Below are 18,256 nucleotides of genomic sequence, written 5' to 3'. Positions count from 1 at the left end.
CACATGAAATCATGCTCATCGGCTTCCTCACCACTGGAGTTACACAATCTCTCTCTCGCTCTTATTCAAACACATACTCTCTCTCTCTGCCTCATACATTTGCTCCCCCTCGTCAGCTCTCCTCCATCTCTCTCTACCCCATGCCGAGGCCTCTGTCAGTGCAGCGCGAGCCCCCCCCCCCCGTCCTCCTTCGCTCTCTTGCTTTTCTGTGCTCTCTGTATCTTTGTCTCTTGTGCATTCTGTTTCGCTTCTCCCTCTCTGTTTCCGTCTGCCGCTGTTTCCTCTACTCCTCTTCCATTTCCACCTTGTACTCCCTTGCCCTCCCCTGCTGTCTCACAGCTGGTAGGGAATGTAGTGAATTCTCCTCTCCTGCTTTAAGCTCTAGAGGTTCATGCTGAAGGGCAGGAGTGTGTATGGGTGTGCAGCTGTGACTAGACGTGTGTGTGTGTCCTGTCCTTCTCTGTGTGTCTGACAGCACCAATTACTGCCTCAGATGCCTGAGAGATGGAGGAGACGGAGTGGAGAAGGACAGACACCTGTCACCTCGACACAAGTTCTCTTGCTCTCATCGCCTCTCTCTCTCTTTCTCAGCGGGCAAAAGTAATATAGGTCAGCAAGACATGTCTGTCTGTCCGTCCGTCCGTCCGTCCGTCCGTCGGCTATACCTGTCTAATGGTCTCCTCTTTCCCATTTCTTCCCATTTCGTTTGTCTGTTTGATGCAGTTTCAACTTGTAGTTTACAAGAGGAACTTTTCAAAGTCACACCAAACTCGGCATACTGATTCCACTTAGCTCCTCCGGCTGTTCTTCTCACTTCTCAAGTTGGACTGAAACCAAAGTGGAAAATCAATGAGGAACAAGTCCAATGTGTGACCGAACCAGTGTGAATTGTCTTGCCAACTATGTGTTCATTTGGAACGCTGTGGGTGCAGACACAATGGCTTTCTGGACTGCTACATGAATAATATTTTAAAGAAGTGCAATGTACTTTTTCCACTCTTTCTGAGGAATAGTTCAACATTTTGACATATTCATTAGAGAAATTTTTGTGTCAGTTGCAAAGTATATTTTTACAGTTTTCCACATTATTTACAGTGTCAATTTTATCTTTTGACTCAAGAATCAATATCTATTCTAAACTATTTTATTTGTACCCATTCTGGTTAAATAGATGATAATGATCACCTGCTATAAAATAGAAGCCAGGGTGGGACAGAGTTAGTTTGCTTGAGCGAGCATGTACTGTAAAATGTGTGCAGAACGGGGCACCGTTGCAGTCTTTGACCTCACGTTAGACTAAAACTTAGACTGTAACCAGTGGTGGAAGTAGTTTTCAGATCATTTACTTAAGGAAAAGTACTAATACCACACTGTACAAATACTCTGTTACAAGTATAAGTTCTGCATTGAATTTCTTACTTAAGTAAAAGTATGTAAGTATCATCAGGAAAATGTACTTAACTCCTATATTGTCCTAGGGGCAAATTTGACCCGTTTTCAAAGTTTTTTATATCACAAATATGGGTTTCTTTCATCCAAACTGCCCAAAATTAACATGGATGCAGGTTGAATGGAACCCATAAAACACGCTTCGCATGTAAAATGGCTGATTACTTTCATTGAATTATGGGTGTTTTATTCAATTTTATAGAATTTAAAACAATGTTTAATGGTTTCAAAACAAGAATATCCTGACTAAACTTTGACAAAAACTGTGATCCACTCAACATCCTAACATCTTAATTATTAGTCAAAAATAATTCATAATTTCTGCTTTTTTTTAGTAGAAAAATTAGGTATAATGTCACATAAATTAGGTTTATAGACCATGAATATACAAAGCTTTGAAAAAAGTGACAAAAACGTTAAAAATTAATTTTCTATTTTGACCCATAAGGACAAAAAGTTGATGGTCTACGGGAAGACAACACAAAGGTTAAAGTATTAAAAGTAAAAGTACCCAATGCAGAAAAGTCCTCACATTTTAAAACTGGAAACAATCAAAACAGGTCTGTCAATTAACTAAGAGTTTAGTCATCTAATCATTTCAACTGGACTTGTAGGCCGTTATATTGTTGGCTAGTTTAATTTATAATAAAACATTGTATGTGTGAATCGAATGTGTTTTGTGTGCAAAAATCTGTTTAATTTGTAAAGTAACTAGTAACTGAAGCTGTCAGATAAATGTAGTGGAGTAAAAAGTACAACATTTCTCTCTGAAATGTGGTGGAGTAGAAGTAGAAAGTGGGAGGAAAAGAAAAGACTCAAGTAAAGTACAAGTACCTTTAATTTGTATTTCGTGAGAAAATGTACTTCGTTACCTTCCACCACTGACTGCACCGTTGTGATTTTGACTGTTTCATGTGTAAGTCAAAAGTGGAGGCTCTTTGAGGTGGCAAAGTTTAAAAGAAGTTCAAAAGAACAGGCCTCCACATGCATATTTGCTTTCTTGCCGAGAGTTAGTTTGCCTGTCTGGTAAATATGAATAGGAATCTGTCCAAAGGTAGCAAAATCTGCCTACCCACACTTCTAAAGCTCACTAATTAACACGTATCTCATGTGTAAGACAGCATGTTGCAGTGTTACGGAGAGTTATGTGAATATTTCTTGCCTGGGTGCAGTAACTCCCTGAAGTCTGATGATCACAGTTAGGTTGGCAGGTTTGGTATGTGCTAATCAACTGTATGTGGCAACTTCCAGCAAGAGACGCTCCACAGAAGTGTCGGGCGGATGAGTACGCTGTTTTTAGCTACAAAATAGCTCCAATGTTGAACTATTCCTTTAAGGCAGAGCCATATAAACCCTAGTCTCGCATTGCCAGCCCTATCTCTATTTAAATTAGCTGGATACATGGTTAAACGTAATTTGCTCTTACTAGTATATTGCCGTGTGTACTTCGTTCATCGCAATCCCCGCCAATCGGTCCCAAAACATCCCAGTTAGAGAGTAAATGCTGTAAACTTTGTAAATCTTTACAATCATTCCCCGAAAGAACCAAGCGGGCCTGCCTTGTTGCACGATCCAAATTTTCTTCAAAACTTGCCATTTTCAGCGTGTAGCTTGCTAGCTTGAAGTTTGTTGTTGTTTCCCGGAGCGAAGGAAATTTTGAGAACGGCAACACACAGAGAGCTATAAAACCTTAAAGCCAGGAAAACATCACACTGCTTTAGCTCATACACACTCCAAACCCCATTTGACCACAACCATGAAATCATAACGTTTGGGAGGGATAACTAAGTCCTGTTCTATGTCATTTTCAAGAGGAGAAAAAAAAACCCTGTAGTTTGATATTTTTGGAAAACTTTGCTCAACCTGTGGAGGGGGATTGGATTTTCTGTCTGCCCAGTGACGATCAAAGGCCTGCCGCTCAGCCGCTGAGTCGATCAGACCTGGCTCCGACCACAGCGCAGCGGGAAAGGACTTACAGTTAAAGCCTTTGTTTGTTTGTTTTCTCCGAGACAACTTAACATTCTGTACACATAAGTGAAAGTTATATGATACATGTTGTAATATGCACTCAGATGCATATAATGAAAGAAAGACTATGACCACGCGCGCGCACACACACACACAAACACAATAGACTTACATTTTATATCTCATAAGAGGATTGCAGCCTCTGTTCATAATGAAAGGTTTAAGCAGGGAGCAAATGTAGGAAAAGGCTAATCTTCACACCTGTGAAAGCGATTTAGCTCACTGGCCTGTGTGTGTGTGTGTGTGTGTGTGTAGGTGTGTGTTGAAAGCTCAGTAGGGAACCTGCCTTTACTGCCTCTCCAACACAGAGCTTGATCTCTGCCTCTATCCTTACAGCAGAAGTGTGTGTGCGTGAGAATGTGTGTGTGTGTGTGTGTGTGTGTGTGTGTGTGTGTGTGTGTGTGTGTGTGTGTGTGTCTGTGTGTGTGTGTGTGTGTGTGTGTGTGTGTGTCATGTGGACAGTAGAAGCCAGAAAGTGAGCATTTTTATGTTGATCACATACAGACTTTGGAAGGTCAAGCGCTCCCTCCTGCATGTAGTATGTTCACACACCCACACACACACACACACACACACACACACACACACATTTCTTTGCTCTTCTCGTGGTGGCAGCTCAGGGAGCTTGAGAGCAAGAATCTGTGGGTAGGAAGGGAGTGGGCAGCTAACAGAAGGATTTAGACAGCAAGTCAAGAGATTTTTGTATGTATACATCCACGTAATGCATGTGTGTATGTGTGTGTGTATGTACGCTGCTGCAGGCATGAGGGCATTAAGCTGTTGACGTGTCAGGCAGCAGGGTGTTATTACTAGCCAGATGTTCTTAAAGGACAAACGGATATATGGATCTATTAAAGGCCATTAATTTGTTCTTCTACCCGTCTGTGGGAGTGTGTGTCTTTCTGCTGCTCGTCCCTCCGTCTGATTTAACTTTTCCTTTATTTTGATAATGACAGCCACCTTTTACTTCATTACGCCTTTATCTCGTCTCTCTCACATGTCCCTCCTAAACTCCATCCCTTTGCCCCTCTCCCTCTTTCCCATCTCCTCGCTTTTGTGTTTGAATAAATGACACACAAAATCACAAAGGCTTAGGCGCTCGCTATATCCTCTACACACCATAGTCCCCGTCTACATACCCACACAGCACTGACCCAGATAATGCCTATTCACACAGTTCCCCCCAGCACTGCTCCTCTTTCGCCATGGCGGATCACTCGGCAGTTGCCAAAAGCCACCTTTGCACCAAGACGGCATTTGCGCCGCTTAAGTGTTAGCCACAACGAAACCCCGAGGACAATCAAGGTGGCTTTTGGGAGACATGACCTCGTAAAGCTCAGCTGAGTCTGGTGCAGTGGGTTGAGCTGTGTGAACAAACCCTTAGAGAAAAGGAGAAAAAGCAGGCCAAGGACTGAGAAACCGTTAACGCATGTTTCAACTCCTCGGGTCCTTATATAGCACTATTCCCCAAAGACGGAGGCAGAGAGAGAGGAGAGAGGTGTAGTATGTCTCCTTTGGGTCCAGTTGCCATTAATTGGACGTATTCCAAAAGCTGTTGAGTTCCAGTTAGGGATAAACATGTGCACACTCATGGGAAAGTTCATAACTTTCACATTTCTGTAGTGTTGAATCAGTGTTGAGTTTGCTCCACTTAAGATCTAAAGGTTTCGGGAAAGGTGCATGTGTGTGCAAGGGAAAGCAGAGGAGGCATGCAGGCAGCCAGCGGGTCTGCTGAACAGGAAACACAGGAACAGGAAGACAGCCATTGACCCCTTCCCCTTATCCCCTCCCTCTCTCTCTTTCTAGTTTATGGATGGCTTCCAGATGTACGATCGGCCTGTCAGGCTGATTGGGCCGGCGCTGCACAGGCGTTATTGCTCAGCTCCAAACACGGCGTACAGATGTAGCCGCGGTCAAAGTCCAATTTGTTGCTGCTTTCGTATGCAGTACAGCTGCACTATTGTTCTACGGCCAAGAGGAACCATTCAGAACATTTCAATAGACTTTTTTAGCTCCAGTGTCGGCCAGAACAAAGAGCGGATACACAGGACCCGATGAGGGATGTGACAGATTATGTTTCATTTTTAAATGTGGCCATTTAGACCAGCTGCTGCAGTATTACAGGTGGCTGCAGGCTTGAACTGACACCTTGTATAATACACCTGCATGCCAGATATGTTTACTGGTAATGATTTGTAAACAGGGACTGTTAATAGCTAATTAGGCCTACTTTCAATGGTGCCAATTTGCCTAAATGTCATGCAGTTGTCGACTGTCGACAGCCGATTGTCTGAAGGGGGGCCCACTGTGGCAGACTTTAAAACACTCCTGTTCCAAAACATTACTTTTTTTACAAATTCTACCCATGGATTTGTGATGAGGTTATAATGCATTATTAGTGGAGAACAAAATGCAGCTTCTTCTAAAAACAAATTTACAAAAAGGCGCAGAAATAAAAAGGAAATAAAGTCACATTTAACACACCTCATGCAAACATATAACCTCAGTTTTGATCATTTTTAAATTGAGCTGAAAATAAAGGAGTAGCATAAATGAGTAGCGTAAATCATAACGTTACACTATCAAGTTTTCCTCTCTCCAACTGCTTCATTCCAGCACTGTGTTGAAAGGGCATTATCGAGGTCTGTGTCAGTATTTTTCAAGCCTGCTTCATAAACCAGAGGCCTGTACTACGAAGCGAGATTTGGCGTTAACGAGCTAACTTCAGGTTCAACCCAGGGTTTTCTGTACTACGAAGGTGGATCACTTGTGATCAGGTTCAATCGCCGTGGTAACTTATGCTGAACACCTAACCTGGTCGGGAGCAGGTTATGTTGGAGATTAGAGATCAACCGGTGTAAAAGCACCGCCTACTGACCAATCTATACTCGATAGATAATGTCGTAACCGTTCTTAGAAGATCAGCTGGAGCTCGGTGGGCGGAGAGAGAGAGGTGCGCTCATAAAAGTTAAAACATTTAGAGACCGACAACCCCGTTAACATTCCGTGATGGGTATCTTTATGAAAGATATAGATTTGAAGCGGAGGGAATTACATATAGGCTATTTGTCGGCTTCTTCAGCCGTGTGTTGCCAAAACGCACATCGGTTAGAATTATGTTTTGATATTATTTTATTTTCTCTCGCAGCTTACCACTGCTGGGGTTGCAACTGAAATAAAAGGCTAAAGCAACGACAGTTCATGGAAAGCAGAAGTGTAAGTATGGTCAGATCTTGTGCCTGACTGATGGGAAAGTGACCAGTGTAGTCTAATGTAGGCTATTATAATGGGTGTACTGTACTGTATATTGGCCAGAATCTGCCTTTGGGGGAGGAGGGGGGCATATCATAGTGGGGGGGCCTGGGTGTCCTCCCCCAGGGAAGTTTTAAGCATCAACGACTTCATTTCCTGCATTCCGATTATTATATTTATGCACCAATTTACGGTAAAAAAAAATTACACGGATGACAATTCAAAATGTATCAAAAATATAATAGAAAGTATGTTACGTGTCATTGGGCATTTTTAAGTGGGTATATAGACACCCTGGAGCTTACTATCACGTAGACTACACCACTGGAAGTGATATTGATAGGATAAGCGTTGTGATTTACGCAAAACAGCGTCTGCTTTTTTTGCCAGCTTTCCTTCCTGCATTTTGCCTGTAAAACCATGTCTGTGTTCTTCATATTTATGTAGAATTATAGTTTGCTCTTCTCATATAAAATATGCGGCTCTGCTAGATGTTTGCGATTGGTCGTGGTGCGCAAACACCGCCTCTTTTATGTGAACGCGCGTGCCGCTGGATTGGGAAACCCTGGGTTGATTGAACTAGTTGATAACCAGCGTCCAACCGCGGTTGTTAGGTTAGGTGAAGCCGGGTAACTGAAAGAAATCCAGGGCATGTTGATCTTGATTCGTAGTACAGGCCTCAGATCTGCCTGTTGACCTAATTGTTTCGTAGATATTTATTTGTCAGATAAGAAGCTCCTGCAGTCCTGAACTGTGCAGATGTTATTATGGAGAGCACAAAAGGGACAAGCGGCAGCAATTTTCCCAAGAGGGGACTCTTTTGTATGTGACACCCTTGACATTCTTTCTTTTTTATTCATGGACTACTTCATTAGTAACAAGGTAGAAGATGGCACTTGGGGACACGCATACATACTGTGTATACATTCATTTATCAGAGATGTATACTCAGAAATACATACACACTCACAAGCCACGAGGCAGCAATCTAAAGTGTTCTCTTTCTGGGCATTTCCTGTGCTTTTGTGTCATTTTGTGTTTGTACCTTGTTTTTTTTATAAACCACTGACTATGAAGTCTCTGTGATCTTCTCGGGCGAATGGGAATAAAACATACGAGTGCAGATTTTCCTGCTATCGTCAACTTGCTGTGAGTTTGGCTGATGCAGCCAACCAGTGCCCTCCCACACATTCAAGATAGACAGAATATGGCCTGGCCTCCCACTTGACAGGTACATCTGTGTGTGTGTGTGTGTGTGTGTGTGTGTGTGTGTGTGTGTGTGTGTGTGTGTGTGTGTGTGTGTGTGTGTGTGACTGAAACAACAAGAAAGGCACAGGGCTCTCCTTTTCCTCCTTCGCCTGAGAGAATGAATTATTGAGAGTGATGAACTGAAAATAACGTGGGTGAGGAAAGGAGGTGCACAGTTCCTCCTACACACACTCAGCCGGTCACGGGGCCGGCCTATGTGGGCACGTTTACTGCCGTGGTGTGTTTGTGTATCTGTGTGTGTGTCTGAGTGTATCTGGGGAGATAAGATGTGCGTGTGTGCGCGTGTGTGTGTGTGTGTGTGTGTGTGTGTGTGTGTGTGTGTGTGTGTTTACTGGTCTGCCTGGCTATGTTTAAAAGGGAAATGTGATTCTTTTTTTTTTTATCTTGATAGCAAAACTGACAGACATAAGTTATTCAGACTGTGAACCAAACTCCCAACAGACTCCTTCTATAGACCTGTCATGCTCTCTCTCTCTCTCTCTCTCTCTCTCTCTCTCTCTCTCTCTCTCTCTCTCTCTCTCTCTCTCTCTCTCTCTCTCTCTCTCTCTCTCTCTCTCTCTCTCTCTCTCTCCCTCTGTCTCTCTCTCTCTTTTTCTTCTTCTTCTTCACTCTCTGTCTTTCTGTCCCTCGCCCATGACCCCATTCACACAGAAACACACATGCACCTGGTATCTATTTAATATGTTTTTACACTGCAGGATAATCAGCCCGGCTCAAAATTAGTGAGCCATCAGCTTGGGTTACCACTAGAAAAAAGTGAGTGTGTGTGTGTGTGTGTGTGTGTGTGTGTGTGTGTGTGTGTGTGTGTGTGTGTGTGTGTGTTTGCTTTAATTGCACTGAAATAGAGCTCATTCTCTTTGCCTCAGACTTTACTTTTGGAGGGGGTTTGTCTGTGTGTGTGTGTGTGTGTGTGTGTGTGTGTGTGTGTGTGTGTGCGCGCGCCTGTCAGCGAGAGAGTAAATATTTGTGCAGGAGCTCTGGAGAAGGTCAGGGTCAAGGTATGACAGACAGCCCACTGGGAAATAAGACACACATACAAAGGCATACTCACTCACACACACACACACACACACACACACACACATAGAGAGAGAATAAAGTAGAGATGGACAGAAAGTGAGCGAGAAGACAGAGACAGAAAAATACTGTAGAAATAGACAGACAGGAGGGCAAACAAGGAGAAAGATGGAGGGAGAGAAAAACAGAGAGAGAAATTGATAAAAACAGTGACGGATGGAAAGAAGGAAGAGGGAGAGCTTCAACCCGTAGTTCCCCTTGGCCGCGCTCAGTAATTGGCTGGTATTCAGAGGACAGAGAGTAGATCAGAAAGAAGCCTGCGTGTACTCATGTGCTTCATGTACTGGACATCACAAACCATTTTGTGTGTGTGTGTGTGTGTGTGTGTGTGTGTGTGAGGGTCAAAGAGAGGCTGTAAGAGGCTATAAACACAGTAAGGGTCTGTCCTGAGGTGTCAATCATGGAGGTCTGTGTCTTCTGTCTGGACACGGCTCATATCTCATGTCCGCTCTGCACCATGTGATCCTGCCTCGTCTTTCCATAACAAAAAGTCTTGCAGGCAAAAGTAATTGCTGCTGTACCGTACTGTATTTGCTTGAGGAGTACATCATAGTTTCCAGGACATTGTCTCATTTGATGGCGCTCGTAGTGATGACTTGTAGTAGAATTGGGATAAAACGGTGTCTATAGTCCTACTCTACCAGATCATTTCCAGACAGCGCACACACACAAACAATAATATTCTTATTAAAGCACAGTTATTGAAATTCTTTTGATTAGATATATCATTTGTGGGACAATTTTCTTTTAGCCAATTTAAAAAAAAACATTTAAGTCCACACATACCAATACATTTGTAAATAAATACTAATTAATTAGTCTAGAAGGGTATTTTAATGCCTGTTCTATTGTCGAATGGATTTTTCTTCATGACAAACAAAATACTTAAATTACACATTTTAATGATGTCATTTACTGTATTCGTGCAGTTAAATGCCTTTCTTTTCTTCAGGCACCAGTATATGACCCATAGCTTTCTTACCTGATATATATACATGCCTTTTAGAGCCTTTCCATTCCTGTCAGTGACACAATTTAGAAGAGGAAATATTAAAGGTACAATATGTAACATTTCTGCATTAAAATGTCTAAAAAGGACTATACCTATGTTATATATTTTGTTGAGTTGTGAACTTACACTATCCTAAATGTTTCCAACAACGTTCAAACCCAGAGAAATCTGTTATTTTATTTTAACCCTCCTGTTGTCCTCGGATGAAAAATGTGGGTTTCTTTCAATCTAATTGTCAAAGAAAATAAGGTGGATGGTTCCATTCTTCACAAGTAAAATAAATCAGTTCAGTAGCCTACTTTCATTGAATTTGGGTGTTTTATTCAATTTTATAGCATTTGAAGAAAACAAATGACAAAAGAACGTCAAAAAAAGTGACAAACATGTCAGAAAATGCTTTTAAAATGCAGGAAGAAAACAAAAATCGAAGAAATCATTTTTAAAAAAAATTGTCGAAAAAAAGTGACATACACGTCAGAAAAAGTGACAAAAAACTTGGGAAAAAAAAATCAAACATAAATGTCGGGAAAAGTGACAAGGGTTGGATAAAGAAAAACAAAAAAAAGAAGTTTTAATTTAAAATTTTGACCCAGAAAAACTAAAAGTTGAATGGTCGACGGGAAGACAACACAAGGGTTAATGACATGGGACGTTACATTTAGTCGCCTGTCAGCGGCGTCATATAACCTTTAACCCCTCTAGTTACTTGTAACATCCGTCATAACACGAGCACCCAGATGATACGTTCGAGAGTAATGGTAAATCATACAATGTCACAGAAAGAAAATACTCAGTAACAGCTTGCTTTCTGCCACACAGTGTCATTGATTACATGCCACTTACAATAGCAGTAATACAGCAGAGATCTTATTTATTGGTACATTTCAATATTGATTGATCCAGCTTAACGTAACGTGCTACGTTGACAAGTAAAGTTAGCGTTAGCTCATGCTAATGCTCGGTGGGGAACGTTAACGTTATAAGGTTACAACATCGTTCAACACGTTCATGAAATTATTTTACGTATAATTGTTTTGATCAAGGTAAAGTTAACGTTTAACAGCACTGGGCTAAAGCACGATTACGTCCGCCAGCTAACGTTAGCGTTAACATGTATCATGCCCATACAGTAGGTAAAGTATTTTATACTGTAGTTGTTCAAAATAACTGTCTGAAAAATGGCAACACATTTTTATCAAGCTCTTGTAAAAAAAAATGTAAACTTGTTGGCTTTAGAACTCTCATTTTCAGAATGTTAATATTATAATAATGTCTCTTTGTGTTACTGAAAATAATCCATCTTACAATGTATATGTTTTTTGGGGATAGTTGTCAGCAACTAATGGTGAGATTTTTCAGTGAGAGGTCACATGGTTTTTAGCATCCCTCAGAACCTGTGAGTAACTGTATATATACAGTAAATACAATGAACTCAGTGTTTTACAACATTTCTAGGGTGGTGGTAGTAATGATGCAGCCACTTATTGAAAACTGCCCCATCACAAAAAACAAAAACGTAAAAGGCATTGAAATGTTGTAATGCAGTTGAGTGTTATTGTTTATACAGAGCCAACGATATGAGGTAATTCAAGTTTAATAAGTAGATATGATGATGATTCTTCAGATTGGAAAGAAAGAAACATCAAGCGAGCTGATGTAATGTCAAAACAGGCAAACCGGCTTGCTCAGAAATCGTGTGTGTGTGTGTGAAAGGATTAGTAGTTATGGTGAATATTATGGTGTTAAATGATGTCATGAACTCCGATTAGGGATTAGAGGTTCACAGCAAGGGAATGGACTCGGATGCTGACATCTCTATTGCACACAAACCGCATTACCACGCACTAGAACTGCACTGTAGTTTGCTCTGCTCTCTATTTTACAAACAGACTCACACATATTACTTCCACTTATCAGCGAGGGAAAGCGTTGACTACACAAACACGCTCTCAGTTACTGAAATCACGCGTCGTCTTATTCTGCAGCTGTCAGAAGAAGTCCCATTAAGTGTATGAGGATTCTTTGCATCTAAAATGTATGCTTTTTTTCACATACATACTGAATGTATGTGTTACACAATAATACAAAGTTGTTGTTTTACTTACTTTTGTTAAAGTTTGTTCAGCATGGAAACATGTCGATTTCAATTACACGGGAACGTACATATGAGCACAAAACAAACACAAACACGTACAGATGCGACCCCGGTGGCCGTAAAGGATGTCAGATTCAATCTCGTCAGACTTCCTCACTGACGCTTGATGTATCAATTTTTAAGTAGCTGGCCTCAACTAACGCCTGGGTAGCACACACACACACACACACACACACACACACACACACACACACACACACACACACACACACACACACACACACACACCCTCACGCACACAGGCTGCTCTGTGCTCCAGGAGCTGTGGCACTTGAGGGGTATAGAAGGGTTCCATCTTGAAAGCCTGTTGCCATGGTGACCATTATGGAGCTCATCTCCTGTGGGCCAGCAAGCTTTACACTGGCCCACGGGAGATGAGCCGCTGACCATGAATCCCTCTCGGAAGAACACACACATGCACCCAACTCACTCAACCCCCCAGGTTTCTCCTTTATCTGCCCTTTATGGTAAAGCCGGCAGGGAGCCAATGTTTGACTTAACCTAAGTACATTTAAGGGGGAAATGGAGGAAAGAAGAAGGCTTCCAGCCAGGCAGAGGAAGTGTTTGTGTCAGAAAGGCGCAGCTGATATACGTACACAGTGGCCTGGTTGAATGGAATTAGAATGCAATGACTTTTACGACATACGATATCGGGTTTGTGTTTACGGTACAGTCAGCAGCTTCTGTCATTCACACAAGCAACTCTTCCGCAACTTTTCTTTTTTTTTTTTGTTGCATGATGTAACCATTCACTCTGATGCCAGAAATTAGAAGTGCCACTGATCACAGCATTGTCACAGCAGTACAGTAACTAGAGCATAACATCATTTTGGTCAGTATGGTACTTTCTATCTTTAATGCTAGTGTTTAAACACTCAGCTCCATAAACCGTTACTTATACATGACCCCTTGCTGTAACAGGATAATTTAAATCAAGTGTGTGTGTGCGTGTGTGTGTGTGTGTGTGTGCGTGCATGTGTATGTGTGTGTGTGTGTGTGTGTCCCAGTGTGTGCGGTTCATTTTGGCTTTCTTCTCTGTGAGGGCTTATTCTAATATGTAAATCACATTAATTTCATGCTGTAAGCTACAATTTAGACTGTTAGAAATGAGGGGAAAGTGACAAGTGAGTGAGAACAGAAGTGCACAGAATAGAATTTGTCAATCATCAGAAGCTCTTTTTTTTATATCATTTATCAAGTAAAAATACCAAACATTCACAGGTTCCACCGTTCCAGCTTCTGAAATGTGAAGATTTGCTGCTTATAAAAAAACAAGATTAGTTTATATTGGGGCTTTGCACTGTTGGTCGAATAAAACGCAGTATTGACCAATTTTTCTTTTCTTTTCACTTATGGGCAGCTGGGGATTCAAGTAACCTGTCAAATATTTACTTTCATTTGACCTCTGGTTTGCTCTCCACCGACCCCTGAGGCAAATATTTGTCTATTTAGCTGCTAAATGCTCCACTGTGTTTAGCAGCTAGCCGCTAACTGTGTCTGTCTGCTGTTTATAAGCAACCTGTTTTTATTAATAATTATTTATTCCAGCACCATTTGCATTTTTACATTGCCCTATTGTCTAACTGTTTACAACCCTCATATAGCTGTTTGTTTAAATGTGTGTATGTACATATGTGTATGCTTATGCATGTGTATATATACCCACTTTTTTTATATGTGAACTTACAGTATAGCTGCACATAGTACTCAAAAGTTTATGTTTACCTTGTTCAGCTTTGTTGTCCTTGTTTGAGGCCATATGTCTATTTCTGTGTAAGTACTTTGATGGCAACAAAAAGTCAAATTCCATGTATGTGTTCACCTAATTAACCATTAAAACTGATTCTGATTCTAAATTTGGTGCTGGGCAGGTAGCATACAGTCGGTTTTATAATAACTTTTTAACTGATAACAGCTTCCTGCTGCAGCTGCTGCTGGTGTGGGGAAAGTGAACCAGAACTGTAACGTTGTGAGCCATACGCCAAAACAATGAGTTAAGAGACATTAAAAAGCTCTGTAGAGCTGAGGGGGAACCGCAGAGTCAGGTAAAAGTTCCCGACGGGTTCACCGCTACGGGTGACCCCATTCATATCAAACACTGAGTCATTTGACTCATTGTAATTATAAATATATTGATGAGTGCAGCGGTTTAAAGACCTATCCTGTGGTTTGGGAAACTGTAATAGGCCTTCACTTATTTCTGACATTTTGTAATTGATTAAAGAAAATAATCAGTATTTGCAGCCCTAAAAAGAGTCAAAAAGAGTAGAAGAGAAGAGAAATCAATCAGCTCATACTGTAGAGTGTTTTCCCAAAGGAAAGAGTTGAGCTGTTCCCTTCTCAATCAGTGCGTGGCGACTGAGGGTGTGTCTTGAGTAGCAGTACTATATCATATCTAAGAGCTATCGATTGGCATAAATACACTAAGTCTCTCTGGTGACCAGATGAATATTTAATAAGACACTGGATCTGAGGCCACACACACACACACACACACACACACACACACACACACACACACACACACACACACACACACACACACACACACACACACGCGATATACTGTTCAGCATTGTCAACTGTTACTTTAAAGATCATGACAAATTTGTAGCTACAGCTCCTAGTTCTACAACATAGTTTTTGTGACTAAACTTTTGTGCTGCTGTGTGTCTGCCTTCTGTGTGAGTGCATGTTCATGTGAGCACCGTCTCACTGCTTCAGCCTTCTTGTCCCTTTTTCATGTCTATGGTAAATCATTAATCATAAGGGAACCAAGTCAAGTAACACATTTCCCATGGGGCACACACGGGGAGTAGCTTGAGAAAAAAAAAAAAAAAAGAGGTAAGACAAGTGGGAGAGAGGGAAAAGGGGGGACTGTGAGAGAGAAGGAAGAAAAATACAGCAGCCAAGCCGCCATTTTTGCCGAAAGTTTTTGATCAGGCAGTTGTTTGGACGCCAGGGCTGGCATGGGGCGCCCTGTCTGTCCTATAGCGCCGGGGTTCTTTTGTGCCTCTGTGGCTGGCCAGCGCCCGGAGCCAGGACTCTCCGGATGAAACGTCCCCGGAGAAAAGCTGCTTTTCCACCCTGCGCCTACAGCCCAGCCAACAGGAACACACACACACACACACACACACACACACACACACACACACACACACACACACACACACACACACTCACTAGCACAGCACATAGGCACCCATTACCTTAGAAGCTGACAGGAAGGAGGAAAGAGAGCGGAAACCCTTTGAGAATTATCACTCCCTTTCCTTTCTTTCTTTCCTTCATTCTCTCTTTCTTTCTCTTCTTTCACACCAACACACACACACACACACACACACACACACACTTTCCAGTGTTCTCTCAGGTCTTTTGGGGATTGTGCTAGTGGACTTTGCTCCCCTATGATGAATGATTTGCCTAAAAATAGTGTCTGCATGTGAGCGAGCACAGTGTCCAGGTGGAAGAACTTATACCTCCACAGTGAGAAAACACACTACTTTTAGGACACTTTTCCACTGCTTTATTCAGCAGCTTAACCACGCCCTCGAACATACCCGTGTGCCTGTAAACGTGTGTGTGTGATAATTTACAGCGTTTCGGAGACGAGTGACGTGTAGCTTGATTAAATCCGTGACCTTCACCACCAGCACAAGCAATCAGCAAGCGAACACACACGATCACACACACACACACACACACACACACACACACTCGCTGCATACTTAACACCTTCTTGCACACAAGCGCTTAGCACACTAACATGCAATCAGCACCTGGCGGATTCTGTCGCATCATTGATCCAACCTATTCACACACATACAAATATGCATACACACATGGCATCTATCGAATTGCATTTGAGAATCCCTCATTTTCCTTACATGGGGTTTTGTACACTGTGATACTATTTACAGCCGTTGCAGAAAAGGCTTGCGAGGATGGTAATACCAGGCCTATGAATGTATAAATAAATACATGCGTAATCTATATTCAGATTACCAAAGGGAAAGTCAGGAATTTCATTTTACTGCCTAGGATGCAAAAGGGAAATCACTGAAGTCCCCAATCTATTTCAGCAGCAGACGGTTCCTGTTGAGCGGAAGCACGGTTTTCCCTCCCCAGTTTTACGACTCCACATAATGACTAATATGCAGCCGCTGTAACAGCCGTAGCAATAGTCATATTGTGTACTTGTGACTGCTGTGACTGCGGCGGTGTATTTTTGTTCCCCCGGTTGCCAGAAGATCTACAGCTTATATAACAGGAATGACAGTTGATCCGCTGTTGCACTGTGTTATTGTACTGTACGACCCTGGCCTGCAGCCTCATGTAAATGGATCGCACGTAGACCTAATGTCACAATGTATTAAATCAAACTTTGTTTTTTCTATGTTCTTTGCCAGGGGTGCCACATGGTACATCGTTTGACCTATACTCGTGTCGTTTTGTGTTTTTGTAAATTTTCTACTTGACTACAGTACAACTTGGCGACATCGCTGCAACAAAGTCAAGCAGGGCAAGAAACATTAGCGCAGGTTGTAAGTGGCAATTTATAGATTCAGCTAGATTATTCAAACCACTTTTTTTAGAGGAATGAATACACCTTAAAGGTCTATAAAACTGGAGTTGGTACAGTACGCAAAGTCAAAGCTGAAACAAGGAAGTCGGTCAGTGTAAAATGGGTTGGATGTGTAAAACTGGCAGTTCACCATTCACCTTCTTCCAATTAATTAAATGTGGCCACACCAGAGGTTTGTTTAAAACTGCACTAAAAGACTGCAGATAATTGTCTCATGATTACTTTTTAGCAATGTTGCTGTGTTCCCAGAGCTCAGCAATTACTTTTGGCGAGTGTAATGTAATGTAAGTGACAGAATCCATGTACAAAAATAAGACCCAAGTTGTAATAAATTGGAAATGTCCTATAAAACATTTCAGGAGAAGAAGGATTTCGGGTAAAATTTCACGGACTTTGACGATGCATGAAAAGGGGAAAAGGTTTATAACCCTGCATTTATCTGTCTCCTCACTCCAGCGTGCAGACATGGTACCTACAAAGCTTCAGCCACAGATGCCTACTGCACCAAATGTCCTCCTCACAGCTCGTCCCCGCAGGAACAAGCAGTGGAGTGCGTTTGCGAGAGAGGTTTCTACCGCGCTGAGACCGACCCACGCTCCATGGCCTGCACACGTGAGTGATACAAACACTGGCAAAAACTCAAACACACGCACATGACATTAACACAGCCATGCAGCAGGAAGCTAATTTCATACCATGTTGTGTAGTCGATGCTTTCACTGTAGTCAAATATTTGCATTTGGCTCTGTACATTTTTATGTTAGAAAATGGCATTCTGTAACAATGATTGGATTACATTTAATTGAATTAGTTTGCAATGTATTCCTGTAAGAATTTACATGGCTGCTTTCCATTTCTATTCATAATCACTCTACGCATTTTCCTCCTCCTCAGCTGCTATTGGTTGACACAACACTAGAGATACATACTTAACAAACACACACGCACGCACGCAAGCACGCACGCAAGCACGCTTGCTAGCTGTGTGGTTACGGTCCAAAGATATCTAAGATGAGAACACTGGTATGGGTGATACTCCGATAGAAATCTGATGATGTTTCTTATTCTTTGTTTCCCTTTTACGCACACACACGCACAGAGCCAGGGGGATCGGCGCACGTCCTCAAGAACAGGGACGGAGGAGAACAGAGAGGATGAGGAGGGAAGATTGAGTGAAAGAGAGGGACAGAAAGAGATGGATTAAGCTGGACAGAGGGATGTGGGGGCGGGAAAGGACAGTGGCATGGTGGGGCTGATCTAAAGAAATATGGAGGAGAATGCACACACACACACACACACACACACACACACACACACACACACACACACACACACACACAAACCCATTATCAGGTTATGGTAGATTACACTCATTAATCGTAGCAGGTGAGATGTGTAACGGTTGGTGTTATCAGCTGGAAATGAGCGA

At 42.0% G+C, this 18,256-nt stretch overlaps 1 protein-coding gene across 2 annotated transcripts in view; it reads left to right on the top strand.

Annotated features, from left to right (window-relative positions):
• epha4b (eph receptor A4b) overlaps window positions 1-18,256 on the top strand; it is a 102,860-nt gene that overhangs the window by 33,865 nt on the left and 50,739 nt on the right. For both annotated transcript variants that reach the window (XM_031281181.2, XM_031281180.2), the window contains exon 6: window positions 17,284-17,439. In XM_031281181.2, coding sequence (XP_031137041.1) covers window positions 17,284-17,439 — 156 coding nt within the window. The remainder of the gene's footprint in view (window positions 1-17,283; window positions 17,440-18,256) is intronic.

This window comes from Sander lucioperca, chromosome 9, assembly GCF_008315115.2.
Source record: "Sander lucioperca isolate FBNREF2018 chromosome 9, SLUC_FBN_1.2, whole genome shotgun sequence".
Taxonomy (NCBI): Eukaryota; Metazoa; Chordata; class Actinopteri; order Perciformes; family Percidae; genus Sander; species Sander lucioperca.
This window is presented reverse-complemented; position numbering and strand designations above follow the sequence as displayed.